Source organism: Lynx canadensis, chromosome E1 (genome assembly GCF_007474595.2).
Source record: "Lynx canadensis isolate LIC74 chromosome E1, mLynCan4.pri.v2, whole genome shotgun sequence".
Classification (NCBI taxonomy): Eukaryota; Metazoa; Chordata; class Mammalia; order Carnivora; family Felidae; genus Lynx; species Lynx canadensis.
In genome coordinates, this window is record NC_044316.2 from 12,396,784 (window position 1) to 12,423,511 (window position 26,728).

Here is a 26,728-nt window from a genome sequence, read left to right on the forward strand (position 1 = left end):
CTCCAGTGTTCTCAGGCCACCTCCCCAAGCCTCAGTTTCTCCCCTGTAAAATTACAATATCTACTTCGTAGGACTCTTGTATAGCTTAAACAAGGAAATCTTTGTCCTTGGGGACAAGGTGTGGTATATAGTGCATGCTTAGTAAACATAAAAGCTTAAATTGTAGATTGTTGTTCTGAACGCAGACACGGAGCCCTTGTACTGTGCCCGGCCCCGTGCTGGGTGACCAGAAGGTCGGCTTGAGGCAGGGGTGGTAGGGGTGCCTGGTGTGGTCAGGGCTGTGACAGAGAAAAACCCAGGGGGCTGCAGAGGGTTAGGGGCGGCTCCAAACCCAGCCTGGGAGCCTGAAGAAGAAGGCAGAGGTCAGCCAGGAGGTGGACACCCTGCGGGTTAGGGGGACAGCCTGGGCCAAGGCATGTAGGGGTACGGCCTGCTGGGAGTTGAGTGTGGCCAGAGATAAACTGTCAGATAAACTGTCAATTCATTTTCTTTCCAAAAACTCTTTCCTGGCCCTGCTGGGGTCATAGAAAAGGGGTGCCTGAAAGTGCTTGAGGAGCCCCGGAGCTGGCAGGCCTGGACAGAGACCACGAACACACAGTGTGGTCAGCGCTGGGATCCGCGGGCCTCTTCCCTCCGTATCCCCGGGGCCTGGCACACAAATGCACCTGCTGCTGATCATGTTGACGTGTTAATAATATTTCTCTATGCCAGGCACGGTTCTTTTTTTATGAACTCATTCATCATCACAGCGATCACGTCGTCTCACCCCTATGTTACAGATGGGGAAACCGAGGCCCAGAGTGCTTGAACACGGTTGGTGCTCAGGCAAGGATTGTGGACTGGTCCAGGGAGAGGAGAAGGGTGTTTTGGTTTTGGCTTAGGCAGGGTGAGTCGGGGAGAGGGGCTCTCCTGGCTGGGTCCCCCCAGTCCCCCACCCTGTCCCGTTGTGTGGTCCAGGTACAGCCTGCCCTTCTCTGGGCCCTGAGCCCCTGCAGCCAGTCTGGGACACCTTCTGCTCCCCAGCTGGGCCACAGTCCTCTCGTCCCTGGGTCCCTGCCAGGCCTGGCATGGCGACCTCTCAGGGTCTCTAGAAGGCAGATACTGGCCGGGGGTTGCTCAGAGGTGCCTGCCACCCTGACCTTGGCGTTGAAATGCGAGTGAGGGGCTGGTTGGCTCTCAAGTGCTTGCTGAGGTCGGAGATCAGTGCTGTACACGCCTGGATGTAGTTTGTTCCCACAGTCTCATAGGGAAGGAGTGACATCCTCAGCTGACAGGCAGGGAAACGGAGGCTCAGAGTGGGGAAGCCAGGTGCCCGAGGTACACAACCAGGGAGTCACAGAGTCAGAATTTGAACCCAGAGCTGGCCCACTGCAAAGCTCGTGCAGTCTGTATTCAAGCAGGTGCGGTACCTCGGGCTTTGCAAATAACATGAATGCACAGTGGCCACTTGCTGGGTGACCACTGCATACCGGCCTCATGCTGGCTACCAAGTTCTCACATGTCCACCCCAGCCCTCGGAGGCACTGTCAGTTCCCATCTTATAGATGAGGACACTGAGGCTCAAAGAGGGGGCAGTCTGTCTGGCAGGATTTGGGATTCTAGCCAACTCCGCTCCCAGGGGTCTCAGGAAAATCCAGGGGTTATGGGAGCTCTGGGTTATCCAGAGCTCCCCAGCCCGATGTTGGTGAGGCCTGACCCGTCCGACTGTGTGAGGGTCCCTTCTCTGTGAGGGCGATGACAAGAGGGTAGCGCTGTGATTTGAGTGCCCTTCACGCTTGTCATTGTGTTGACAGCTGGAGCTATACCAGAGCCACCCACCCTGTGCCTCCACTTGGCTTCTGGGAGGCGGGGCTGGGCACTGAGGTAGGGCCACCCCCTGGCAGGTGAGGGGACCCTGCATGGCTGTGGCTTCAGGTAGCAGTGGAGACTGGCTGCCCCGAGCCATTCTCCTTCTCCTGGGGCTGCTCCCTGGGCACATCAGTGGCGTCTCCCGGGGCAAGGATTAGAGCACATTATCAGTCAAGGTCACCTGCCTGGCTTCCATTCCTGGCTGTGTGACCCTGAGCAAGTCATTGTACTTCTCTGAGCCTTGGTGTCCTTATCTGTGAGACAGGATACCTACGACCTCGTAGCGCTGCCCTGGGGCTCCGGGAGGCCAGATGCTGGGATGTAAAGGTACAGGCTCTGGGGCTGCCTGCGGTTTACTTCCCAGCTCTGCCTCTTACAGGCAGTGTGGTTCAGGTTAGTGACTTCACCTCTCCGAACCTTCGTTCTTCATCTGTTAAATGAGGATAATGGCAGAATCTTTCCGGTGGGGCCTTGTCAGGACACAGTGAGGCAGTCAAGGTAAAGCCCCTGTCAATGTGAGCTGAGGTCCTGTGCCACAGGCTCTCAGCATGGGCCCACCGTGAAAGAGTGAGAGAAATCTGGACTTCTCCTGTCTGAGAGCCAGAGTTCCCTTCCCAGAGGCCACCCATGTGGGGCTTTCAGCTCCCGGCTGCCTGCGGGAGCAGATCACCAGCGGTTTCATCCCGTGCACTCGTCTGATGAAATATAAATAGCATGCAATGTTTTCGAGCGAGGCCAGGAAAGCGTCTGTGGGTCGTCCCTCCCGGCCTAGGCAGTGAGGCCGATGAGCTGGCCGTGGGGATGAGAAGGAGATAGGAGCTCGTGAATAAATCATCGCAGGATCTGGGCTAATGGCCCGGCTGTGGGGCGGTGCACGCAATTTGTGCGTTAATTGTCCAGAGAGGGTGACTTCTGTGTGGGCACGGCCCAGGGTCCCCTGGTTTGCAAAGTGCCTCGTGTCTGGGGCGCCCTCTTCTGGGGTGCAGCGAATCTGGGAGAGGGCTCTCCCGGGGTATTTGGCACCCACCTCGTCCCTTCTTGCTTTCCTCCTAGGTGAGCTCCCAGGACTCTAAAGGGATCTTACACAGGGGATGCTCAGAAAACTGGGCCTGATATGGGTCCTTGGACCCGTGTCTTGGCTCCTGGCAGCCGGCAGCCAGGGCAGGGACTGGGCCTCAGATCCAGTGGGGGTAGGAGATCTGTGAGCAGAAGCTGGGGGCTGGGGGCTGAGCCTCGCCCCATCCGGGCCCTCCACCTCCTTTTCTTTTCCCAGCCTCTTTGTGTTCAGTGGTTTGGTTTTTTTTTTTTTTTTTTTTTCCCTTTGAACCAAGGCTGTCCCAGCTTAGCCAGCTCCTGCCCCGTTGCCAAGGTGACCAGACCATCTCTGCCATCCTGTGGCCACTGCCAGGGTTGGGCGAGGGACTACAGTGCATGCACATGCACCCAGGCTGAGCACACATGCATGTGTGTGCCGCGCCTTGTAAAGCTTAAACGTATACCTACGTGTGTGCAAGGGCAGACACGTAGAGACCCACCCCATGGTGTCCAGCCCCAGCACAAATGTAGGCACAGATCTGTCCTCGTGAAGGCACAGGTCTGGTCTGTGTGCACACACCGCAGATTGCACAGGCACCCATGTGTTCCTGCCGAAGAGCAGGAGCGCACATAGCCCCAGCCGTACGTGTACCCCCGAGTGTGAGACACCAGCTCTCGGGGCTGCCCGCTTCATACCTCCCACTTCGCTTCTGACCACACCCTAACTCTCTGCACAAGCGCCTCCTCTGGTCACCGGAGCTGCCTGCACGTGTGGCCGGGGGGGATGAACATGTCCTTCCCGCACCGCCCCCACGCCCACCCCCACCCGGGGCCCTGTACCCATCAGTGGAGTGGACGTCAGGCCCCCCGCAACCCCCGCCTCCCCCAGCACCACTCGCCCCTTGCCCCTTGGGGGGATAACCGAGGCTTGAGTTCTGGGCACCAGCGGGCCGGAGCCTACGTGCCCTTGGCAGTGACTTGCTGCCGTCCTTCCCCTGTTTCTGTCTCCCGCTCCCAGGATCACCTCCGAAATAAACTTCCTGCTCCCGCATCCTTCACTCAAGGTCTTTTCTGGGGAAATGCAAAGTGGGGCCAAGTGTCTACACTTCCCTGACACTCCTAGAAAAACATGCACCCATACCTCAGGCTGTAGGTCCATGCAAGGATGTGCCCACACATGAGCACCTATTGTGTGCTGGCCCCTGATCTGGGCACTTTGCATAAACTAACTCCACTAATTCCCTAAACAGCAGTACCAGGCAGGCAATATAATTGGCCCGCGTAACCGATGTGGAAATTGAGGCAAGGGTTAATCCTGTAATTGTGTCTTAAAGGCGGAGGCAGGGCAAGCTGGAGCAGGCAAGGGCTGGGACCAAGTGTGGGAAGAATCCCCGGGCCCCTAACATCTTCCTCCTGCCGGCAGATGCTGGTGTGAGAATGGGGTCAGGAAGCAGCCTCATTCGTCCTCTGAGCTCTGGCCATTCACCCCAGCCACTAACACACACGAACTCTCCAGGCCTCCAGGCCTCCAGGCCTCGCCTGAGGAGGAGACGGCCCTCTGCGCGCTGACTGGCTTGTAGCTTTGAGGTGCTCGATTCCCTCTCTGAGCCTGTTTCTTCCTCTTGGGGGAGGACATCAGGCAGCGTCTCGTAGGGTTGTTCAGAGGAATATAGAAGAGGTGCTAAATGAAAGCTTCAGGCATGAGAAAGCTTTTCCTGGGGTTCTCAGTGGCTGCCCCACCTGCTCTTGGGGCAGAGACCTGCTGGTCACACCCCCAGGCCCTTGCCCCGCCAGCCTTGGGCTGTCAGCAGTGCCCCCGCCCCCGCCCCCCCTCCCCCCCTCCCCGCGCTGTCCTGCCCCAGCATCAGTTAGCTTTCAGGAAGAGGCAGACAGGAGCGCACAGGGAGGCTCACTGCAGGAGGTGGTCCTGAGACATCTGGAGAGACTGGGTTCTCCTGGAGACATTAGGGCCAGGCTGGCGTAGTCCTGTCCAGGGTCTCTCTTCCCATGGCCCTGGAAGTCTTGGATTCCCATCCCCTCTGCTGTGGACCAGCTGTGTGGCTCTGGGCAAGGTGCTCACCCTCTCTGAGCCCATCTCTGGCCTTTATCAAGAGGAACGGTGCTGTGAACTGAAGCAGCATATGTCACGGTGTTGGGTGTGCCTGGTGCACGGTTGGTGCGCAGTTCCGGTTTGCTGGGGTTGGAGAAGCGTGTGCGGTGGGGGGAGTCGGGGTGAGACAGCTGTGAGGTCACAGCATCACTGCTCTCTGGCTGTGGGTCCCTTCCCACCCTGAGCTTCAGCTCATTGTGACATTGGGCCAAGAAGATCCTGTACCTCACCGAGGACTAGACGAAGCAATGCCTGGAAGACGATGCTGTCAATACTCATCCCTGTGTTCCAGAGAATTCCTCAGGCTCATGTTCCTGGCCTGGGCCCCAGAAGGGCTCCCGAGTGACTTTGGGACCAGGCCAGGGGGCATCACAGGTGGGTCACAGGCCGAGGACCCGCCCATGCCCGCTCGGACCTCATCTTGCCCGCCTCCCTCTTGCCAACCTTCTTCCTTCAGATAGCAACTCCTTGCCTTTGGCCTGTGCGTTTGCCCTCCCTGCTTGAGCCCTGTGTCCTCTTGCAAGCCCTGGCTTCCCCCCAGGCAGCCGGACCGCGCCTCCCCCCGTGGTCGTACAGCCTCCGGTGCAGCGTGAGTCTTCTCCATTCATTCACTTCCTTCTGAAGTGTCTGTCTCTTCCCCTACCTGTTAGAAACACCAAGGGGCACGGGCTTTTCACCCTGTTCCCACTACACCAATTCCAGAGATGGAGTTGGTGCTCGATGAAGACATGCTTGTGGGATGGACGGACGGATGGATGAGTGAACGCGTGAATGAATGAATGAACGAATGAACGAACGAGACGGCCCAGGTGACTCCACCATTTCACGATGATGCCCCAGTCCCGACCTGCCTGGCCGTGGATGCCTTTGATCTGCACTTGCTCAGGATAATGTTCTTGAACGCGTGAGAGAACCCACATAGGACCACAAAGGAAACCAGAAACGTGAACTGTTTATCAAAACGTTATTTTAGAATGTGTGATACGGTAATTAGCACGCTGTTGCTTCAGAATGCCTTTTCTGGCAGCACCTAGAACAGGCCCCGGGACCAGCCGTACTGAGCGCCAGGCTGCTGGGCTCTGCTGCCTCCATTTGTCGCAGAGGGGATGGTACCTTTTACAGAGAGAAAAGGGGAAGTTCGGGTGTTTTTCCCATCAAGTTCAGAGAGCCCTGGATTCCATTTTGGGGCCCCAGGGTAGGACCCCCTGGAACATGCTACTGAGTGGCAGGGACCACATGCCCTGCCTCTGCCCCACGTGGTCCTCCGGACCTCCCTGCACCCCTCTCCCCTCACTCAGGCTCCCTCGCTTTGGTGTCCTTGAGCAGCCCTCGTGAGGGTTTGGGGACCAACACAGGCCATGGCAGGGAGAAAAGTTTAGCTGCACCCTCAGTGCCACCTACATGGCTGTTCTGGGTAGGCAGGCACTGGGATGTTTCCCAGCAGGGTCTTATTAGGGGTGGGAGGACCCTCCAACACCCTGAGGCTCGGCCTGGACCCCCCCCACCCCCCCCACTGACCTGGCAGAAAGCTGACATTTCCTGCTCCGTGGGCTTGCCCAGAGCTCAGAGGGGACTCTGATGATGACAGCCTTGCCCCTGCACCCTGCAGGGCTGCTCTGCTGTGAGCCGTTAATAGGGGAATGGGGTGGGAGACTCCCGTTCCCCGGGCCACAGCCTTCTCCCTGAGGCAACATGAACAAACCCAGAAGAGCTTCTCGTTTGACAGATGGGGAAACTGGGGCCCAGAGAGAGCAAGGTCCCGTGGCAAGTTGAGACTGAAGTGGTCTTGGGATGGACGGCAGCCATGCCCGCTGCTTTGCACTGCATGCCTCGAGGGTACTCCTGGGTCATAGTGGCAGAATCATGAGGGGCCTTCTGAGGCTTAGTCTCCATTGCCCTCCTTAGCCTCTTCTAGAACCTGGACCGTGCTCAGGGCAGTCAGACCCAGGCCCTGGCCTTAGGGGGGCCCTGGCCTGGTAGGGAAAACTTGGAGGGATAGGTAAGTGCCACCCAGCACGGTCTGCTCAAAGACAGAGTGAAGCACAAGCGGTAGGGGCTTGGAAGGATGCATAAGAGTTTGAGGGAGAAAGAGGAAGAAAGGGCCTTGGGCAGAGGGTCCGGCATGTGGCAAGGCAAGGCGGTGGGAAGCATTTCCTCGGAGCACCATTTTTGGGACCTGGGTCATTACTGCCACTGGCAGGTGAGCAAGAAGCAGCTCAGGTGCTCCCATCTACCCAGCTGGCGGTGTGTCCCCAGCCAAGTCCTCTCTCTGAGCTGTTTCTGTCCCCTCTCACCTCCCCTCCTCTCCCTGGCGTACGCAGCTCCAGCCCTGCTGCCCTCCCTCCAGTTCCTTAAACACATGGAGCAACCTTCTGGCCTCAGGGTCTTCGTTCTTGCTGTTCCTACTTCCAGGAACACTGTTCCCACATTTTCTCCCGTAGGTCTCAAGTTTTCTGAAAGACCTCTGGAACAGTGCCCACGTTGCCTCTGGAATTGCTTCTTTTTTTTCCCCTCTAACATGTTCATTGTCCGTCTTGCTCCACTTGAATGTTGGCCCCAAGCACTGTATCTGTACGTTGTAGTCTCAATAGATACCTGTTGAGTGAGTTAGTGAGTATTAAGTGTGATTCTGGTGAGGAGGTGAAGGCCCAAGCCCTTGGCGGTGCCCCCAGACCTGAACTGTAAAGAGGAGTCCTGGGGTGGAGTGATGAGCCTTCTAGAAAGGCCCCTCTATTTTCATGGACTCCTGATCTTAGAGCTCAGCCTCCTGTCCATGCCAGAAGGAACCCCGGGCCCCTCAGAGAGGTCTGGCAGGCTCTCCCAGTGCATTTTCTGTTCTCCAAATAAAAACAAATTTGCCAAATGAGGACAAAAAAAAAGGGAAGCTAAGAAAACAACCATCCCTGTGTTTCCCCCTGCAGAGCATCGGGGTCATTGGGGGACTGAGGCCAGGGGTTCAGGCCCCGATCCTGCCCTGCCTTGTCCCAGACAGGCCCCACATTGGGCCCAGCCTGATACGAAGAAATGCAGCTTCCAAGAGGGGGCCTTTTCCCCGATGGGGGCAAGGCAGGTCTGGAGGACTCACTAGGGAGGAGGTGGCTGGAGCACAGAGGGACCGGAGGCAGGATACCTGGGTGATAGACTCTGCTCGCAGTCTGGTAACCTTGGACATGGCCATGATCCTTTCTCTGCCTTATTTATTCCTCTGTCAAAAATGCTCGTGCTATTCCACCTGGAACATTCTCTGATGCAATGCCAGGCACTCAGCTGAAGCCAGGCACTCAGTTCAAGGGGCCCGGGACATGTTGTGGGGACTCAGCAAGGAGTAACAGAGGACCCAGGGAAATCTTGGAAGGCTTTATGGAGGAGGCATCCTTTGAGCCTGAAGAATGCATTGAGTTCTGGAAGGCAGAGCAAGGCATTCCACTGTCAGGGGCCATCTCATGCTGGGCTCTGAGGTGTGCACATTCCTGAGTCATCACTTGCTGGGGATCACATGATACTCAGTGGGGAGCCCAGCTCTAGCACTGGGTTCATTTCTACTCTGTCTTTTTCTGTTGTTGATTCATAAGAACTCTTTATATATTTAAGCACTCCAGTCCTTTCTATAACATTTTCATTTACCTTTTTTGCTTATGATGGACTGTGATCAACAACATCATAAATATTTTTATGTTGGTAAATTTTCCTATCTTTTCTTTCACGGTCTTCCTTGTCCCAGGTTGGTTCTTGTAACTTTATCTCAGGTCTTTGCTCTCCTGTGCACATGCTGGATGCTTAGGAAATGTCTGAGACTCCAATTAAGTTGAAGCTTGAAGCATTACAGCTGTAAGAAATATAGAGGCCATGGTGCCTTTGCTCACTGTATTCCTCTTGCTGGAGATCCTTCCCTCTCTTCCCATCTGTTCATTCCTTCCTACTTGGAGTCAGGTCCAGTCCAGGCCCTCCAGGGGCCTATGCCCCTCTTCTAGAGTGAATCAGGGCCTCAGATATATGATGATGGGAACGGGTGGGGGACCAGGAAATTTCCAGCTAGGCAACCTCCATGTATTAACTTGCTGAAACCCCACGAGATAGATACCATTATTAATCCCATTTTACAGATGAGAAGATGGGCTCAGAGAGATGATATGACTTGCCTAAGGACACAGAGGAAGGGACAGAGATGGGACTTGAACCCAGGTCATATTGCCCCAGAGCTCATACTTTCAGATTTCCTTCTGACGTCTCATAGCCCTTAGGATCGAGTCCAAGCTCCTTAATATGTTATCTGGCGCCTCTCAGGTTCTTGGTTTCTCCATCTGTTAATGTAATGCCTTGGCCCCAGCGCCTGTGCATGCAGGCACTTCTCTGTTATTAGAGTGATAAAGTATGTCCCCGCCTGCCGCTCTACACCCTCCTCGGCCCCAGATCCCTTAGGATTCTGGAATGTTGGGCTTGGAAGGGCCAGCCCCTGGGATAGGAACAGGGAGGCTCCGAGGTGGGGAGAGCCTTGCCCAAGGCTCGGTGTGTGAGGAGCAGAGCCAGGTGGGGACCCTGATTCGTGAGGCTGTCAGCGCCCCTCACTGCACTGCGGTCAGTCTTGGGCTGGGCTTCCTCCTGCTGCTCCCTCCAGGAAGTCCCCCTGCACCCTGACCGGGTTAGACATCTCCCCTGGGCTCCGAGGGCTCTGACCGTGGCTCTGATCCAGCCTTGTTGTGATTGCTGGTAAACTCACTATCTCCCTTGCTTGGCAGGGTGCCCCATGCAGACAGGCATTTATTTGCTGGCCCATCCAAGTCACTGGTGCCCAGCTGAGCCCGGCAGGAGCAGGCCCTCAGGAAAGGTTGACTGCAAGAGGGAGGCCCAGAGAGGGACAGAGACCTGCCCCAGGTCGCACAGTGAGTCGGAGCGGAGCAGCAAGCCCCTGAAACCCCCAAGACCCTCTAGGTGTCATCTGCTCCTGGGACTCAGTGAAGCTTGGGGACGGCACAGTGTCTGTAATGGCCACTCTAGTGGAGGGTTCCCAGGGGCCTCTGTCCTCTGCTGCTCCCAGGGGCCTGGGGCCAAGGACACCCTGTCTCCCTCCTGGCCCCGCCCCCCTGTAGAAGGATGTTCTCAAGATAAAAATACCCTCAGAAACATTCCTTAGTGTCTGGCATGACCCGCCGTCCATCCTGGGGGCCAGAACCTCCTGCCCTGGCTTCACCTTGGGGCTCAGAAGGCAGATGTCCGCTTCTCCTGGCCACTTGGCGCAGCCTGTCCCTGGGATCGATGTGTCCAGCCCCTGTCATGGGCTGTGGAACACGAGGGGCCTGAGGGTTGCGTGCCAGCCAGCACCGTCCAGGCACAGGGGAAGGAGGCAGCCAGGATTCTGTCTGTGCAAGGTCATGGCTCTCCTGCTTTGTTGCCTGTTGGGATGCACTCGGAGAGGATCACGCGGGGCTGTGTGGGAGGGTCAGGGATACATATGCCACCTTTCAGTCCTGTGGGGAGTCCCCACTTCTGCTGTCAGCTGCCGGTGCCGGTCAGAGCCGGAAACCCGCTCTCGGAGAACACGGAAGGGACTTGGCACTTGTCGTGGGTCTGCACCGGGACAGGGTCTCAGTTTACTCCCTCGACAGTCTCCTGAGATAGGCGGGGTCTACCTGTTTTGCAAATGAGGAGGCTGAGGCCCAGAAAAGGCCCTTCATGAGCTGGGGTCAGCCAGGCTTGAATTAGGGAATCGGGGATCACCGGCCCCCTCGGCCGCACCCCGCCCGGGAGGACTGTTGTGCACGTTGGTGACAGCTGCCTCCTCCCAGAGCCCTGCTGTCCCAGGCCCTGTGCCCAGAGCATACCTCCCTCACCACACTGAATTGCAAGGCACATCCGCTGGGCAGGCGTCATCAGCCCATTTTGTGGAGGAGGAAGCTGGGCCTCAGGAAGGGGAAGTGCCTTGCCCCACGTCCCTGGCGATGTCAGCCCAGTGTTGGCTGACAGGTTGGCACTGACGGGGAGGAGTAGGGAAGCCTCAGTGTCCATGCAGGTGCTGCCTTCACTTGCTGGGAGACTGAGGGCCGGTCTGGCCTGTGTGGGCTCGGGCCACTCCAGGGTTATGTGCAAGCCATGCCCCCCCACCCAGCCTGTCCCAACTAGGACTGTGACCGTGACCCGTAGAAGCATTTGGAGGACTTCAGAAGTTTTGAGTTCACATCATGGGCTGCTGTGGCCACCACAGGGTGGCAGGGGGACTACTGGACAGGGTGTCCAGAGACCTGGGTTCTTGTCTCCAAGCTGCCTCTCATTCAGTGGCTTTCTGACCTTGGGCGAGTCACTTCTCTGCTCTGAGCCTCAGTTACCCGTAGAATGGAGCTAGTTTTGCCCATTTGTGAGAAAAAATGTGTCTGGGTTTGTGGGTCTGAAGAAAGCCCCTTCCAGGAACTAGGGCACCAGGAACAAGGTTGAGAGAGCCTGGGGCAGGCCAAGTGACCAACAGGAAGCGGGGAGGGGCAGGCTGTCTCGCACCCTTCTCCCTAAACTTTGGCTCCCATTGCCCTGTGACACCTCCTCTTTCAGAGTTCCAGCTCCAGGTGACCCCGGAGCAAGTGACTTAGCCTCTCCCAGCCCCAATTTCCCAGTCTGTCCAGCTGGGAGAACTATCTCTCCCTCAAGGTGGGGCTGTGAAGCTTGGAACAACTGAAGCCAAGAGCTGAACACTCAGGGCCAGACAAAGTGTAGGCCCCTTCAAGGGGAAGGACATAAGATCAGGGACTTGGACACAAGTCCTTGCCATGGAGTCTCCCAGCTGTGTGATACGGTCTGTGATGGACTCTCCCTGAGCCCCAATTTCCCCATCAGTTTTGAGAGTGTAAGGGCTAAGGGAGGCACCCTGTAGACCCATGGCAGCTGCTCAGGGAATGATGAGGGACAAGAAAGCAGGGTGCTGAGGACTGGAAGTCTTGAGGTGAAAGCCTGGAAGGTGAAGAGGGACGAGCAAGACATTCCCTTATGGAGTGAGCAGAAGCCCAGAAGGGGGAAGTGAGTCACCCAAGGTCACACAGCTTGTGATGGGCAGAGCTGCGACTTGAACCCAGGCCTGTGAGCCTCTAAACCCACTGCTGTCACCTGCCCCAGGAGGCTTATGATGTGGGGGTGACTCACCCACAGTTCCCTTAATCCCAGCCAGAAAAGCCAGTGTGACAGTGGATTGCAGCCAGCCTCAGCCGCGAAAGGGTGGGGCTCCACAGGCTCAGTGGCTGGGAGGTGGGGAAAGGTGAGAAGGGCCTCTCAAGTCAGTTTGCCTCTGGAAATTCACAGAGCCCCTTCCCGCCACACTCTCCCCCGATCCACACGGTGTGCCGGAAAGAAAAGCAGAGGCCTCCTTTGACAGTGAGAAAATTGAGGCTTATGGAATGCTGGGACCACGTAGGATATGTGTATGCCTAATACAAGTCTCTGACAAGTTACTGATGTGTACCCATCCATGTAGCCATTTATCCACCCATCCACTCATCTGTCTGTTCATCTATCCCACTCACCCAACCACTTCATCCATCCAGGCATTCATTCACCTGCTCATCTCCCCACCCATTCATCCATCTATCCATCACCCACCCACCCACCCATTCATCCATCTATCCATCACCCACCCACCCACCCATTCATCCATCTATCCATCACCCACCCACCCACCCATTCATCCATCAATCCAACTATCCCTCCATCTAACTAGCCATTCATCTAATTATCCATCCATCCATAATCCACCCATACACCCATCCACCCCTTCATAATCTACCTACTCACCCATCCATACACCCACTCACCCACCCATAATCCACCCACCCATTCATCCACCATCCATCCATCCATCCATTCATCCACATATCCATCTACCCATCCATAATCCATCCATTCATCCATCCATCTATCCATCCATCCATACATACATACAGCTATCCATCCATCCATCCATCCATCCATTCACATACCCATCTACCCATCCATAATCCATCCATCTATCCATCCATCCACTCACACACCCACCTACATATCCATAATTCATCCATTTATTCATCATCCGTCCATCCATCCATCCCTCCATCCGTCCTTCTACCCATCTACACTTGAATCCTGTGGTTGGCACTGGGAAGGCTCTGTAGGTGGTGGCTAGGAGCATAGGTTAGGGATCTGAGTTCCTCCGTGAACTTAGGAAAATTACCACATTAGCTACATCTCTGGAATGAGAACAGCAATGGTTTCAACCTTGTGGGGTAGTTGTGAGGATTACATGAGCTGATCTCTGTAAAACACCTACCACAGTGTCTGGCATGTGGTAGGCCCTCTATAATTATCAGTTGTTATTTTCTCTGGGGACCCATTGTGTTCTGCCCTTATTTGGTTCCGAAAGGTTTGATAGATAGACTCACATTCTGCGAAGGTGTGAGGTAACAGAGGTGTGGGCTGGAGGCCTCTTCCACCTCCTGTGGGGCCCCAAGAGAAGCAGCAGCAATGTGGGTTCATGTAGAAATTTCAGACTTTTGAGCACTTGTGAGGAGAGCAGAACCACCGACAGTAACTTGGCTTTGTCCTATTAACTTTAGGGTCTTCTAGCAACTGATTCCTCTCCAGCTGGTGCCTGGGAAATGGCAACTGCTGCTAACACAGACTTGAAGACAGCCACTTGCCCCCTCAGCACCGTTACTTAGAAGATAGGATTCAAGAGGTAAGATTAAGGTCAGCAATGTGCATCTATCCATCTAGTCATCCACTCAACCAAATACTCGTCTGTCTGTTTATCTGTTTACTCCCCTATCCAACCACTTGTTTGACCTCTCATTAACCCATTATCCATCCACCAGCTCCACACATCCTTCCACCCATTTGCTTTCTTTCCATCTACCTATCCACTCACCTACCCAGCCCATCCAGCCATCTTTCCATCCATATATTCACCCATTTCCCAATCATTCACCCACCATCCCAGCCATTCATCCATGCACCCAAAATCCCATCTGTTTTTCCATCCACCCATTCGTCCATCTAGTCATTCATCTATCTGTTTATCTGCCTGCCCACAAATCTATCCATCCATCCATCCATCCATCATCCATCCATCCGTCTCTTCATCGACCCACTAATCCATCCACCCAACCCACTGAATCATTTCCTATCCACCTAACCCATCCATCTTTCTGGTTACCACCCATCCGTCCGTCCGTCTGTCCATCCGTCCATCCGTCCCATTTATTGATGCTTGTGCTCGACTACCCACCTGTGCGTGTATCTGTCACCTCATTAATTGATCCATCCAGTTCCTCATCCGTCTGCTACCTGCTGCATATCCCCTCATCCTTTTGTTTGGTCAGTGGGCGTTTCCTGGGTGTCCCCTCTGTGCCAGGCCTGCACCATCCTCTCTGGACCTCTGAGGTTGGTCAGAGATGGGGCCTGGGGAAGGGCAACTCACACAACGAAGAAGGTAGCTTCTGGCCACAAGAGGAGAAGCCCGGGGCCAGAGAATCCAAAAGTGCTCCCTGGAAGTGGGGGCCTTTAGCTGATCCCTGACAGATGGGAGGATTTTAAACATTCACTTTAGCTGTGATCTGGGGGTCCGACCACATGGGGGGGAAGGTTGCCACAGCACAAGCCATTAGATGCTTGTTGGTGTGCCCAAACAGGAGTGGCCTGGACCGGAAGGAAGATGTGGGTGAGGAAATGGTGGACAACTTTGAGAATTCAGGAGGGAAAACTACACAGGACCTGGTGAGGCAGTGGATATAGGGGCTGAAGGAGAGAGAGGAGGCCAGGCAATTGGGGAAGTGGTCAGGTTACCAAATGACCCTATGAGGAGGGACAGGAGGAGGGGGATGGTGAGGAGGAGGTAAGGAGGAAGGGGGAGAGGGTGAGGGTCAGGAGGGTCAGGAGGAGGGGGAGGGAAGGAGGGAGAAGGAAGTAAAGAGGAAGAGGATGAGGATGAAGAGGAGGGTGAGGAGGGACAGGAGGAGGGGGAGGAGTGGATGTGGGGGAGGGGAGGACGGGCGAGAAAAGCAAGGAGGAGGGGGAGGAGGGGGGAAGGGCACAGGAGGAGGGAGGAGCTTTGGGAGAAGAGGGGGAGCCGTAGTTGACCACATGGTCCTGTGGAGCATCCAGGAGGGGAGGCTCGGGTCTGGGGAGGCAGCAGAGAGCTGGCACCAGAGGAGGCTTGTCAGGGGCAGGGAGCTGCCCCTCAAGGAAGGCTGCCCTGGGGGCATTAGTTCCCTAGCCTGCCCGATGCGTGAGCAGAGCGCGTGCCTGTGGCCAGAGAGAGCGCGGGCAAAAAGACTAGCATTAGCGGTTGGAAATTGAGCAGGTGGGCCCTGCAGTGGTGAGGCCTGGGGGATGGACAGGGCACCAGTCATCTCCAGCATCGTACTGGGGTGTCATCACTGTTTCTCTCCTTGGGCCTGGCATGGGCTTGCCACAGAACACCTGCACTGTGTTGACCCTGAATGTTTGCAGGCCATGGTGTGCACTGGGGGCAACGGCTGTCTGTGCTTTGGCGGAGGGGAGGGGAGTTTGGCCTGGAAAGGTCAAAGGACACTGTCTTCTTCTTCCCCGTTGTGAGAATGGAAAGGGTGCCCCCAACCCTCCATCTCCCCTCCATGCAAACTCTTGGCCCCCTCCAAGGTGACCTCGGCCTCCTCCCTGGCCCCTGAGTGTGCCAGCATGTTCTCCCTCTTGCTCCACGGTGCCCCCGACCCCCTGCCAGCAGTGCCCCGCCCCCTGCCTGTGCACTCCCAGCCCTGGGTGCGTTTCGCTGCTGAGGTGCTCTGCCTGGCTGGGGTGCACCCTCCAGGCCCGGCCCTGCCTCTCACTTCCTGTGTGACTGAGCAGGGGGAGCCCCTCTTGGAGCCTGCAAATCAGAGATTGGATTCTTCAAACCCTCTTTATTTTTTTTTAACATTTATTCATCTTTTGATAGAGAGCATGAGTGGAGGAGGGGCAGAGAGAGAGGGAGACACAGAATCTGAAGCAGGGTCCAGGCTCCGAGCTGTCAGCACAGAGCCTGACACGGGGCTCGAACTCACGAACCGTGAGATCATGACCTGAGCCAAAGTCGGACGCTCAACCGACTGAGCCACCCAGGTGCCCCATTCAAACCCTCTTTCTAAGCCTGATGGATAGTTACTAGATTGAGAAAGATTCTGGGGCTGTGCCAGGACACGTGAGAAATAGTTCTCTGATGGATTAGTGATGTCTGCCACGGGTATGGGGTAGAGGAGGGGGTGCCAGCTGCGTGTAGGCCACACACTGGCTTTCCCTGAACCAAGTGATCTCCAAGGATTTCTTAATTGTAGGCTTTGGTCACGAGGTAATGAGTGCCCCATCCCTAGATGGTCCAAGCAAGGGCTGAGTGGCCATGGGTCAGGGGTGCTGGTGCGGGGCTTACCTCTGCTTTTGGTGCCAAGATTTGGGATTTGTATGTCTTCTCAGCACACGGCGTGACAAAGGCCTTGAGAACTGAGACAGGAATTCAGTGTCATGCCTGGAGTCTGGCCTCAGGGCCTGGTGGGATGGGGTGTTGGCTTCTCTCCTAACCCTGTAGACTGGGAACTTGCTGCTTAAAGGCAGTGTGACCCTGGGCGAGTGATTTAGTCTTTCTGAGCTTCCGTTTCTTCATCTGGAAAATGGGGATAATAGTTATAACGTTGTGGAGGGATTAAGTGAGATAATTTGAGCTCTTAGAACCCGCCCTGGCATATAGTGAGCACTCAGGATGCATTGATCAGTGTGCTCCCACCTCGGAAGGTGCTCTGGCCAGCTGAAAGCCCGAGAGGCAGGACCTTGAGCCCCTCCCACTCCGGGCTCCCTCCACTGGCTGTTGTAGTTAGTTAGCGCTTTCTCAATATCTGAGAATGTGGGCCCAGGCCCTGTCCTCTTCCCCTCCCGGATGTCACCGAAACCTGAGGTGCCCAGAGCCTCAGGGGACTGGGCATGGGGTGTCCTGCTGCATCCGGAGGCACCTCCCGGTGACTTTTGGGCCCCACCTTTGGGTCATGTGGTAGCTGCCTCTCTAAAAGCTCCCAGCCCGGGCCCTGTCGCCTTCTGAACACACTGGGGGCCAGGAGTCTTGAGTCTGCAGACGCTGTGCCCGGCAAGGAAGTGGGCTCAAGAGACAACGGGGCTGGGACAGCTTCCCCGTCTCTCAGAGGTGTCTGGGTCTGTGCTGCCCACTGCTCCTTCTCTGCCTGCTGGACTTGCCTCGCTCCCTGCCTGCGGCGTTGAAGTCACCTTGGCTCGCTCAGGTAGCACAGCCCTTGCCTCTCTCCTGCTCCCCTCCGGGCAATGCCTGGGATCCCCACTGGCCAACCTGGGCATCTGCCCACAGCGGTCCCAACTGTTGTCTTTACTGTCTCTTCCAAACCCACGAGTGGCTTTGTGACCTGGGACGAGTCTCAGCCTTAGCTCTTGAATCTGGGAAATGGGGAGCCGGCCTCTTTACTTGCTAAGGCCTCTTCCAGCAAAACAAATCTAATTCCATTTCTTATCTGATCTAACTATATGCATCCATTGAGCAAGAGCCAAACAGGCCTGCGTATCCTTGGTTGAGGATATTGTCCCACATTTCTTAAATCAAGTCTTTAAAGACCACAGAGCTGCGTAACCTTCTTGCCACACCTGTGTTTGTCTGCGTGGAGTGTCCTTGGGATGTTTGGCAAGTTTGTGGTGCTGGGTTTTCTACTCATGGGTCCTCTTCTGGGTCTTTCTTTGCGGTGCTGTATTCACCAAGAGCCTGGGAGGGGCTCCCCACCCCCCTAGAATCACACACACACACACACACACACACACACACACACACATATACACACCCACACACGTGCATGTACCGGCAGGCATATACACCCAGCAGAGGGGGGCCATGGGAAGCTGAGGACCGGACTGATGCCTGAAGCTCTAACTCTATCTCTGATCCTTACTTTCTGGGTGACTTTGCTCATAGTCTCAGTTTCTACCTGAGAAACAGGGGAGCAGGGTGTGAACGTGACCTTGTTGATTTTCTCTGTGTGGTTTTAGGAGGAACACCAACAGAAGAGGGGTTCCCCAGCCTGTGTGACACACTGGGTGGGTCCCAAGTGCCCAGCCCGGGCACAGACACCAGGAGTCACTGCAGCAGCCTTCCCTGTCTGGGCGCTGCTGGCCAGGTGCGAGGCTGCCTGGCTGGTGGGAGCAGCGCGCCAGGCTGGGCTCTCCGGCCTTTGATTCTTCCGATTCTGTCCCTTGCAGGCCTCGAGCCGCTCAGAGCCCCAGTTGGAGCAGCCATGACCCGCTGGACATCCCTCCAGGCCTCCAGGCCACATAAACCTGCCCCCTGCGATCCGGTGGCCTCCCGCCGGCATCTAAGTACCCCGAGCCTGGCCACCTCTGCCTGGAGGGTCCAGGAACCCGGGGCTGAGCCATCTTCTCGGCGCAGTCTCCGGGGTCCCCACAATCGCCGGCTCCCTGCCTCCTGGGCTGGGCAGAAGCAGCATCCACCATTACAGCCTCAGGCCTCAGCTCCTCAGACCCATAGTGAGGTGGTCAGCTGGAGAAGCTGTGGGGGGAGGAGGGAAGTGCGAGAAGAGGCCCCCGTGGAGCCTAGAGTCCCCCATGGCATGAGACCTTGCATTAGACAGAGTGGTTTGAATTTCACCTCTCCTGCCTTGCGGCTGTGTGGCTGTGGAGAAGTCGCTTAACCTCTCTGAATCTCCAGTCAGAGGAGAAGTAATGCTAGTGGCCACCTTCTTGGGTTTCTGAGAGGATGACCTAAGACCAGCAAATGCTGATGAGTCTGGCCTGCTTTCTCTGCAGTTTGAGGCAATGAGAAACGAGAGTGTCACACATGTGCCACAGCCCCGGGGATCCAGAAGCACCTGGCAGCTGAGACACACCCTGGGACGGGTTTGCAGCCTGGGTGGTCATGTGAGCTTCTCCCACACCTGTCTCCCAGGGGTTTGAAGCAGAGGTCAGATGTCACGCTCCCCCGGAGGCTCTGGCTGCCCCTGGTCACACAGACCCGGGCTGAATGCCAGTGTCGCCTCCCCCTGGCTGTGTCACTTCCTGTTTCCCGGTCTCTGGTGGGTGCCCAGCCACCTGCCTCTGCTTCTGGCCCGGCTACCGTGGGGGCCTTCTTATCTGGGGCCTCATTGTCTTCTGGGCATTCGAGGGCTCCCAGCCTTGTCTAGCACTGACCTTCTAGCGTGACCAGAGGAGGGGATCAGGGGTGAGTGGAGAGGAATACACCTGACTCCTCAGTGCCTCGGCCAGGCCGGCCGGCCAGGGTTCTCCCCCTCCTTCCAGCCCAGCCCCGCTGAGCCAGGCTGGGGGCCTGAGCACTTGCAGCCCCGATGCTAATGGCCAGATGGCCTCAGTGCCCGCAGGGCCGGGCGGCACCGTGGCCTCCGGCCCGCAGATGCCTCAGCCTGGCACCAACAGGCCAGCCCGGAGCCAACGGGGCACTGGGGGAGGGGCGGCCGCCAGCCTGTGTGTCTGGGGGCTGAATGCGTGCTACCGGCCATGAGAGCAGTGTTTGTCCGGCCACGGGTGCTGTGCAGCGGGGCACGCCCTGAGACTTGTTGGTGTGCTTGAGTGTATGTGTGCGTGTCTGTGGCAAGTCAACCACGTGCTCCCCGGCGTGGGCCCAGGACAGTGATGCTTCTGAGCGCTCCCTATGTGCTGTCACTTGGAGCTGAGAAAGGCAGGGATAGGGAAGGCCCCTGGGCCGGGGTCAGTCAGGGACCTCTCTGGGCACTGAACTCGTGGACCCCCTCCTAGCTACTGCTGGGGACTCAGAGGACGTGGAGAAGGGGTATTGGGAGTGGGTGCCCTGGGGCAGAGCCCGTGAGCGTCAGGAGGGTGTCCTCGGGGCCAGGCTGTGTCCCAGACCCTGGGCATGAGACAGCAGCGAACGAAACAGCACACCCCCCGTGTTCTGGTGGCCAGGGATCTCGTAGTGGGAACGGCAGCCAAGCCAACCCCGTGCATGTCATTGCTGTTATTACCACCATTATCAGGTCACCGGTCGGTGCTTTGGGGTTACAGTGAGGACCTGGGTGAGGTGGTGCGGTCTCCCGAGGGTGCAGGAAGACCTCTGGAGATGCTCCTGTGGCATTGAAGCCAAGGACCGAAGGAGGTGAGGTGTCAGGAGGATGTCTGGGAGGAACGTCCAGGACAGGCTTGAGGAACAACGTGGAGGCGGTGGGCTGTAGCCGAGTGAGCGAGGCGGAGGCGGGAGGTGGGTTCCGAGGGGTCCCGGGCTCCGCTCACGCAGGCCTTGCAAGTGCCAGCAGGGACTCTGGCTTTGAGCGGAGGACGGACAGGCGCCCCCACCGCGGCTGCCTCTGGACTGGGGTCGGGGCAGGAGCATCGGGGTTGGCGAGGTGGCCGCCATACTGGTCCGGGTGGGTGATGATGGGGACTCGGGCCACGGAGGCGGGAGAAGAGGCAGGATCCCAAATAGATTTTGAAGTCAGAGCCTTGGGGGTGGGACCAAGAGGAGTTGAGGACGAATCCAAGGTTTTTGACCAGAGCTACTGGGAGGATGGAGTGTCACTTTTCCAAGCCGAGAGGGAGGATGAGGAGCCGGCTTAGGAGGGGAAATGGAGAGTCCGGTGATGGGTGAGTTAGGGCGAAATGTCCGCCCGCCACGTCCGAGGGCTGGGTGGGGGCGGAAGCACGGGCCGGAGTGGCCTGCTCCGCCAGCCATGCCGTCTTCTCCATTACAGGAGACGCCCCACCCGGAGCCGGCCTGGGGGCGCGCCAGGGCCCCCCCACCCCCGGGATGACCTCGGCCGGCAGGGCCAACCCCTACAGTATCGTGTCATCAGAGGAGGACGGGCTGCACCTGGTCACCATGTCGGGCGCCAACGGCTTCGGCAACGGCAAGGTGCACACGCGGCGCAGGTGCCGAAACCGCTTCGTCAAGAAGAACGGCCAGTGCAACATTGAGTTCGCCAACATGGATGAGAAGTCGCAGCGCTACCTGGCCGACATGTTCACCACGTGCGTGGACATCCGCTGGCGCTACATGCTGCTCATCTTCTCGCTGGCCTTCCTCGCCTCCTGGCTGCTGTTCGGTGTCATCTTCTGGGTCATCGCCGTGGCCCACGGCGACCTGGAGCCGGCAGAGGGCCGCGGCCGCACGCCCTGCGTGATGCAGGTCCACGGCTTCATGGCGGCCTTCCTCTTCTCCATCGAGACGCAGACCACCATCGGCTACGGGCTGCGCTGTGTGACGGAGGAGTGCCCCGTGGCCGTCTTCATGGTGGTGGCGCAGTCCATCGTGGGCTGCATCATCGACTCCTTCATGATCGGCGCCATCATGGCCAAGATGGCTCGGCCCAAGAAGCGGGCACAGACGCTGCTGTTCAGTCACAACGCCGTGGTGGCCCTGCGCGACGGCAAGCTCTGCCTCATGTGGCGCGTGGGCAACCTGCGTAAGAGCCACATCGTGGAGGCCCACGTGCGGGCCCAGCTCATCAAGCCGAGGGTCACCGAGGAGGGCGAGTACATCCCGCTGGACCAGATCGACATCGATGTCGGCTTTGACAAGGGCCTCGACCGCATCTTCCTCGTGTCACCCATCACCATCCTGCATGAGATCGACGAGGCCAGCCCGCTGTTTGGCATCAGCCGGCAGGACCTGGAGACGGATGACTTCGAGATCGTGGTCATCCTGGAGGGCATGGTGGAGGCCACGGCCATGACCACGCAGGCCCGCAGCTCCTACCTGGCCAACGAGATCCTGTGGGGCCACCGCTTTGAGCCTGTCCTCTTTGAGGAGAAGAACCAGTACAAGATCGACTACTCCCACTTCCACAAGACCTACGAGGTGCCCTCCACACCCCGCTGCAGCGCCAAGGACCTGGTGGAGAACAAATTCCTGCTTCCCAGTGCCAACTCCTTCTGTTACGAGAACGAGCTGGCCTTTCTGAGCCGTGATGAGGAGGACGAGGCAGATGGAGACCAGGATGGCCGCAGCCCCCAGGCCCGGCATGACTTTGATAGACCCCAGGCCGGTGGCGGCGGCGGCGGCGGCGGCCTCGAGCAGCGGCCCTACAGACGGGAGTCAGAGATCTGAGCCGCCATCGGCCAACGTGCAGCATCCGCCCCGCCAGGGAGAGGCCCGGCGTCCCGCAAGGGCCCCGGGTTTGAGCAGAACGGGCCAGGTGCCCCGGTTGCAGACTCAGTAGCGTTTTAGATGTTTTATGTTTCTTCACAGTGGCCTGGCAAGGTTGGCGGGAGAGTGGGCGGCCAGTGGGCTGCCCCTGGCCTCAGGGGCCAGAGCAGGTGCAGGGACAGGGAGGTGGCCTCTCGGGGTCCGGGCCAGGAGCCGGGGGCTTCTGCCTGAGGCTAGAACTGCAGCCTGCCTGGAAACGGCTCCACAGCCACCCAGCCTCTGTGGGCGAAGGCTGGCAGGCTGCAGTGCGCCTCGCTGGTTTTTAACTTGGGGAGAAACACCAGTTTTGGCTTTCTCAACCTTAGCTTGAGTAAGACTGTTTACAAAAAAAAAAAATAATAATAACACGTGATTGAAAACACTTTACTTTGTGGGGGTTATGAGAAAGGACAGTTAGAATCCCACTAGTCTGCTGAGATGGAAGCAGTCAGATGGAGGCTCCACGAGGTTCCCTGAGGCCGAAAGGGCCTCTCCTCTGCGAAGGCGGGTGTGTGCCGGGCGGCGCATCCGCAAGGGCGAGCGCGGTGCTCACCCGTGGTTCTTCGTGCTCACGGGTGCGGTAGATGACGTTTGCGATAGAAAACCAAGACCATGTGAATGATCGTAATAAAAGCTTTCCGGTAGAGGTGGGGGTAGGGGCTGGGAAAAAACCAGTCTGAGCTTTTTGAGTTTGACTTTTGTACCTTAGAGGTGCGTCTCAGGGCTGGATATGGGATCTGCCTGCCGTGGAGGGTCCGCTCTCCCCCCACCCGCCAGATTTTCCCGTTTTACTTTTCTCTCCTTTTCTGCCCAGTAGCCCCCACCCCTTCCACAGTGAGGGATACTTGGAAAACGTTGGAGGAGATGGCCCCGTGGGAAGGGGGACCGGGTTCCCAGACTACAAGGAAGCAGATCAGCCCCGTTCCCACGGGACCCCAGTGAGTCGTGCCTTAGAGACCCGGGTGGGCCAGCTCCGGTTGTTTCTGTTCTTATCGGACTCGCCCCTCCTCCCAGCCGCCCCTGACTCCACCGTGAAGTCCCCACCAGCCCGTCTGCAGAGGCTGGGCCGTCCTGGTGCTCTCTGCACGCCTGGGGCAGCACGGGCTGTACTCTGCTGCTGAACGGCAGAGGAATCATCTTAGAAAAGGTGTGGCATCGTCAGCAGAGACGACTGGGGGTGGCACATGCAACCAGGCACCCTCGTCAGGAAGGGGTTTGGGGCACTGGGCTCTGTTGGCCCAGAGCAGGCCCCTGGACCAGGAGCTGCCCAGTGTGGGCTTGCTCTTGGTGGAGGACACAGATGGCAGAGATGGAGCTGGGGCCCTTTCCAGGACAGCTGAGAATGTTGTCCTCCCAAATAACCAGGCCTGGAAGGAAGTCCTTAATTAGAAAGCCCATGTGTGTCTCCCCAGCCTGCCTGTCTAGGCCACTCCAATCCACGTCCCCCAAGACAGCCAGGCACCAAGGACTCTGGCCCAAGTGGGGAAACAGGTAGGGTGCAAGGTCACCCAGTGAGTGGGTGGGTCCTGGGAGGCAGGGAGAGGCCGGGGGGGGGGGGCTGGGCTGGGGGCCCTTGCTTTTTCTCTCCTTCTCCAGCCCCCAGGGAAGCCGGAGACCTGGCCTGCAGTCAGAGGCCGTGGAGGGTCTGTGCACGAGCTGTCAGTTCCCACCCATAGACACCCTGGGCCCGTGCCCTCAGGTGTGCCTGACTCCCAGCATCCTGCCCTAGCCTCAGGCCCCACCCTCATTTCTGGCTGGGATGATTCAGGCCGCGGAGACAGCTCTTTCCTCTCAGGATCTGCTGGAGGGACCTCAGCTCCTTCTCAGCCCAGGGCCTGGCTTCCAGAGCTGGCTTTCTCCATTTGAGCCCTGGGGCTCGAGGGTGGAGTTGATGTGGGAGGGCTTACCTGCCCACCCCCGCCCAGGTTGTCAGGGAGCCAGGGAGGGACGAGGTGGTCCTGGTCACTTGGGGCTGGCATAGGAGCCTGCATTCTGCTGTGCCCAGCAGCTGGAGATCTTTCCAGGGCCGGGTGTGTCCGGCTTCCGCTCCCACCCTCCGGAGCAGGGGCCAGGGACTCTGGGTTCCCCCCAGGCCCCAGCCACCTCGGCTTGGTGCGCCTCCTCTCAGGCCTGTCCCCCTCCCGGGCCCACACCGGATGGTTCAGCCCCAGACCCTGCGGGAGAGCAGCCCTGATCTGCCTTTCATCTCTTGCCAAAGGCAGATGCTGCGTTTTCAAACTCTTCTGCCCTCTTTTTTTTTCCTCCCCTGTATTTATTTATTTATTTATTGCTTGTGCTAAAGACCAAAATAGTCTCCCTCTTTAGTGCACTTGAAACGGGAGGGTGGATGGGAGGAGCCGTGTGTGTGCAGAGCAAGGATTACGTGGTCCCTGGGAGTGTGTGCCGCGTGTGTGTGTGTGCGTGTGTGCACGTGCGTGCGCACCCATGTTTGTGCACGTGTGTGTGGCGTGTGGCGAGCACGTCAGTCCTCTGAGTGTGCCACATGCCGTGCGTGGTGTGTGTGCTGAGCACAGGTGAGTGGGGAGCGTTTGTGCCCGTGTGTGTGGTCTGTGTGCCGTGCAGGTGTGCGTACCAATCCGGTCCCTCCCTTGCCTTCCCCGGCACTGAGATCTCCAAGGGGTTTCTTGACGGCCTGAACTAGGAGGTGTGGGGGTTGCAGTTGGCCCAGAATGTGGCCTCTGACGCCCTCCCGCCTGAGACACCGAGCCGCTTGTGTGGGAAAGGGGCCGTGCTGGCATTGTGCTCAGGAGCGTGAGTGTGCGAGCCCCGAGTGTGGGAACTGACGTGGACAATCATCCCATCTCATCTCTGTTCAAGCAGATGTGTGCAGTCACAGCTTTGCCTGAGTGCCCGGGTGTGCGGATTCACCCCGTCATGGGAGCGCCGTACAGGTGTGTGCGCACGGCGATCTCCACACGTGTGTGAATCCGGGCTGATGGCATCCATGCGGGATGTGTACGCGTGCGTACGCAGATACACGCAGAGACTCGTGTGTGCGTTTACCCGTAGGCGTGGTTGTGGGTGTGCGTTCCATACGTGGGCATTGGTTTAACTGTTAGCCAGGCTGGAAGGCTGGGGACGCGCCGCCCAGGACGGATGCCGGCTCCGGACGTGGGCACACAGCTGAACGCAGTAGTCCTGCTGACCCCCCGCCCTGATCGTGTCCGGAGGGGAATGTGTGGAATGTGCGTGCCAGAGGCTCCGAGGCAGTGTCTTCGTGTGTGCGTGAGTACATGGCATCCAAGGATGGCCTATGCATGTGTGCATTTGTCCCAGTGAACACGTATGCACGTGTGGAGCATTTGCGTGGCAGCTGGGCCAGGCTCTGTGAGCAGGGCTGGCGCCTGCCTGCTGGGGGCAGCGTGTATGGGCACGTGTGAGCATGTGCAGGTCCCAGGGGTGTGTGCACACGGATGTCAGTGGAAATGGTGTGTCTGTGCACGCTCGTGCGTGCTGCTAGGAACATGCTGGCCGCCCCCCCGTGCCCTGCTGGTGCTGTGCCGCCCCGTCCCCGCCTGCTGAGGGTCCCGGTGGGGGCCGGGGGGGCGGGAGCGGGGGCCTGATGGGAAGGAGGCCCCTGCACAGGGGTGTCTGCCCTGCGTGAGGTCATAGAATGTCAAATCTATTTTAAATGGTGAAACTGGAGAATTTTCATGTTATTTTCAATACATAGCAGTATCTAAAGACATAGGCCACGAGACTAGACCACATTAAATGCATTTTGATCTCTTTGAGTGCCACCGTGTGGAGATATGTGTTTGAAAATCCCTGCCTGGCATTCCGATGCTCCCTCAGCCCCCTGTGTCCTGGGGCGACGGGGCTCCCCAGGGGCCTTGGGGGCGGGGGTGGGTGGGTCACGGTAGGAGCTCTGGGAGAGAGGACAGAACACAACCTGCTCGCAGGCCCCAGCGGGCTCTTCCAACTGGCACATAGACCCTCATTCTCCTGTGACCGCACACCCTGTCCCACACAGACCCCCGGGGGCACACCACCCACTCGGACCGGTTGTCACACTTCCCCAGCCACGTGACCTTGGGCCACCGCTTTGTCCTCCCTGGGCCCACACCTCCCCGCTTTGCGCTCCTTCTGCAGAGATTTGAGGAGCGCGTCCACACGCACGCGTGTGCCGACTGCAGGGAAACAGTAGCTCTTTCCTGGGACTCGGGTGCGGAGGAGCCCCGGCTGGACAGCAGCCCCGGTTCTCACCACCGTAGGGGAGAGGAACCCCTACTGCAGCCTGGCGCCGTGAGGTGACGGGGAGGACCTGGAGTGGTGTCCCCCCTAGGGAGGCTGGGCCGATGCGGGACAGAGGGAAGAGACAAGTGCGGCCAGAAGGGGGAGCAGGAAGGCCAGCAAGGCCCATTCTGGGGAAGGGAGAATTTTATCTGTAGGAGGGCTCAGTCTCTGGGATTTCAGTGGCTTTCTAGCAGAGGGCCCACAGGGAGAGAATTCTTTCCTTTGCCCAAACTAGTTCCGTGGCCGAAGAACCCCTCTGCATCAGTGAAGGACCCCAGGGGACCTTCATTCTGTAGGATTCAGATGATGATTCCAGACCACAAGGTAGGAAGCCTGGGTAGTGG

General features: G+C 57.9%; 1 protein-coding gene across 8 annotated transcripts in view; it reads left to right on the top strand.

Moving 5' to 3' along the window:
* KCNJ12 (potassium inwardly rectifying channel subfamily J member 12) overlaps positions 1-25,882 on the top strand; it is a 44,422-nt gene extending 18,540 nt beyond the window's left edge. The window contains exons 1-4 of one of the 8 annotated variants that reach the window (XM_030295413.1): positions 5,280-5,368; positions 13,558-13,679; positions 18,218-18,502; positions 20,695-25,882. In XM_030295413.1, the coding sequence (XP_030151273.1) occupies positions 18,253-18,502; positions 20,695-22,049 (1,605 nt within the window). In that variant the 5' untranslated portion in view covers positions 5,280-5,368; positions 13,558-13,679; positions 18,218-18,252 and the 3' untranslated portion in view covers positions 22,050-25,882. Of the gene's footprint in view, positions 1-5,279; positions 5,369-13,557; positions 13,691-16,034; positions 17,239-18,217; positions 20,588-20,694 lie in introns of those variants that run through there. The other 7 variants (XM_030295412.1, XM_030295411.1, XM_030295416.1 and 4 more) reach the window with 7 other exon arrangements.
* The last annotated feature ends 846 nt before the right edge of the window (positions 25,883-26,728 follow it).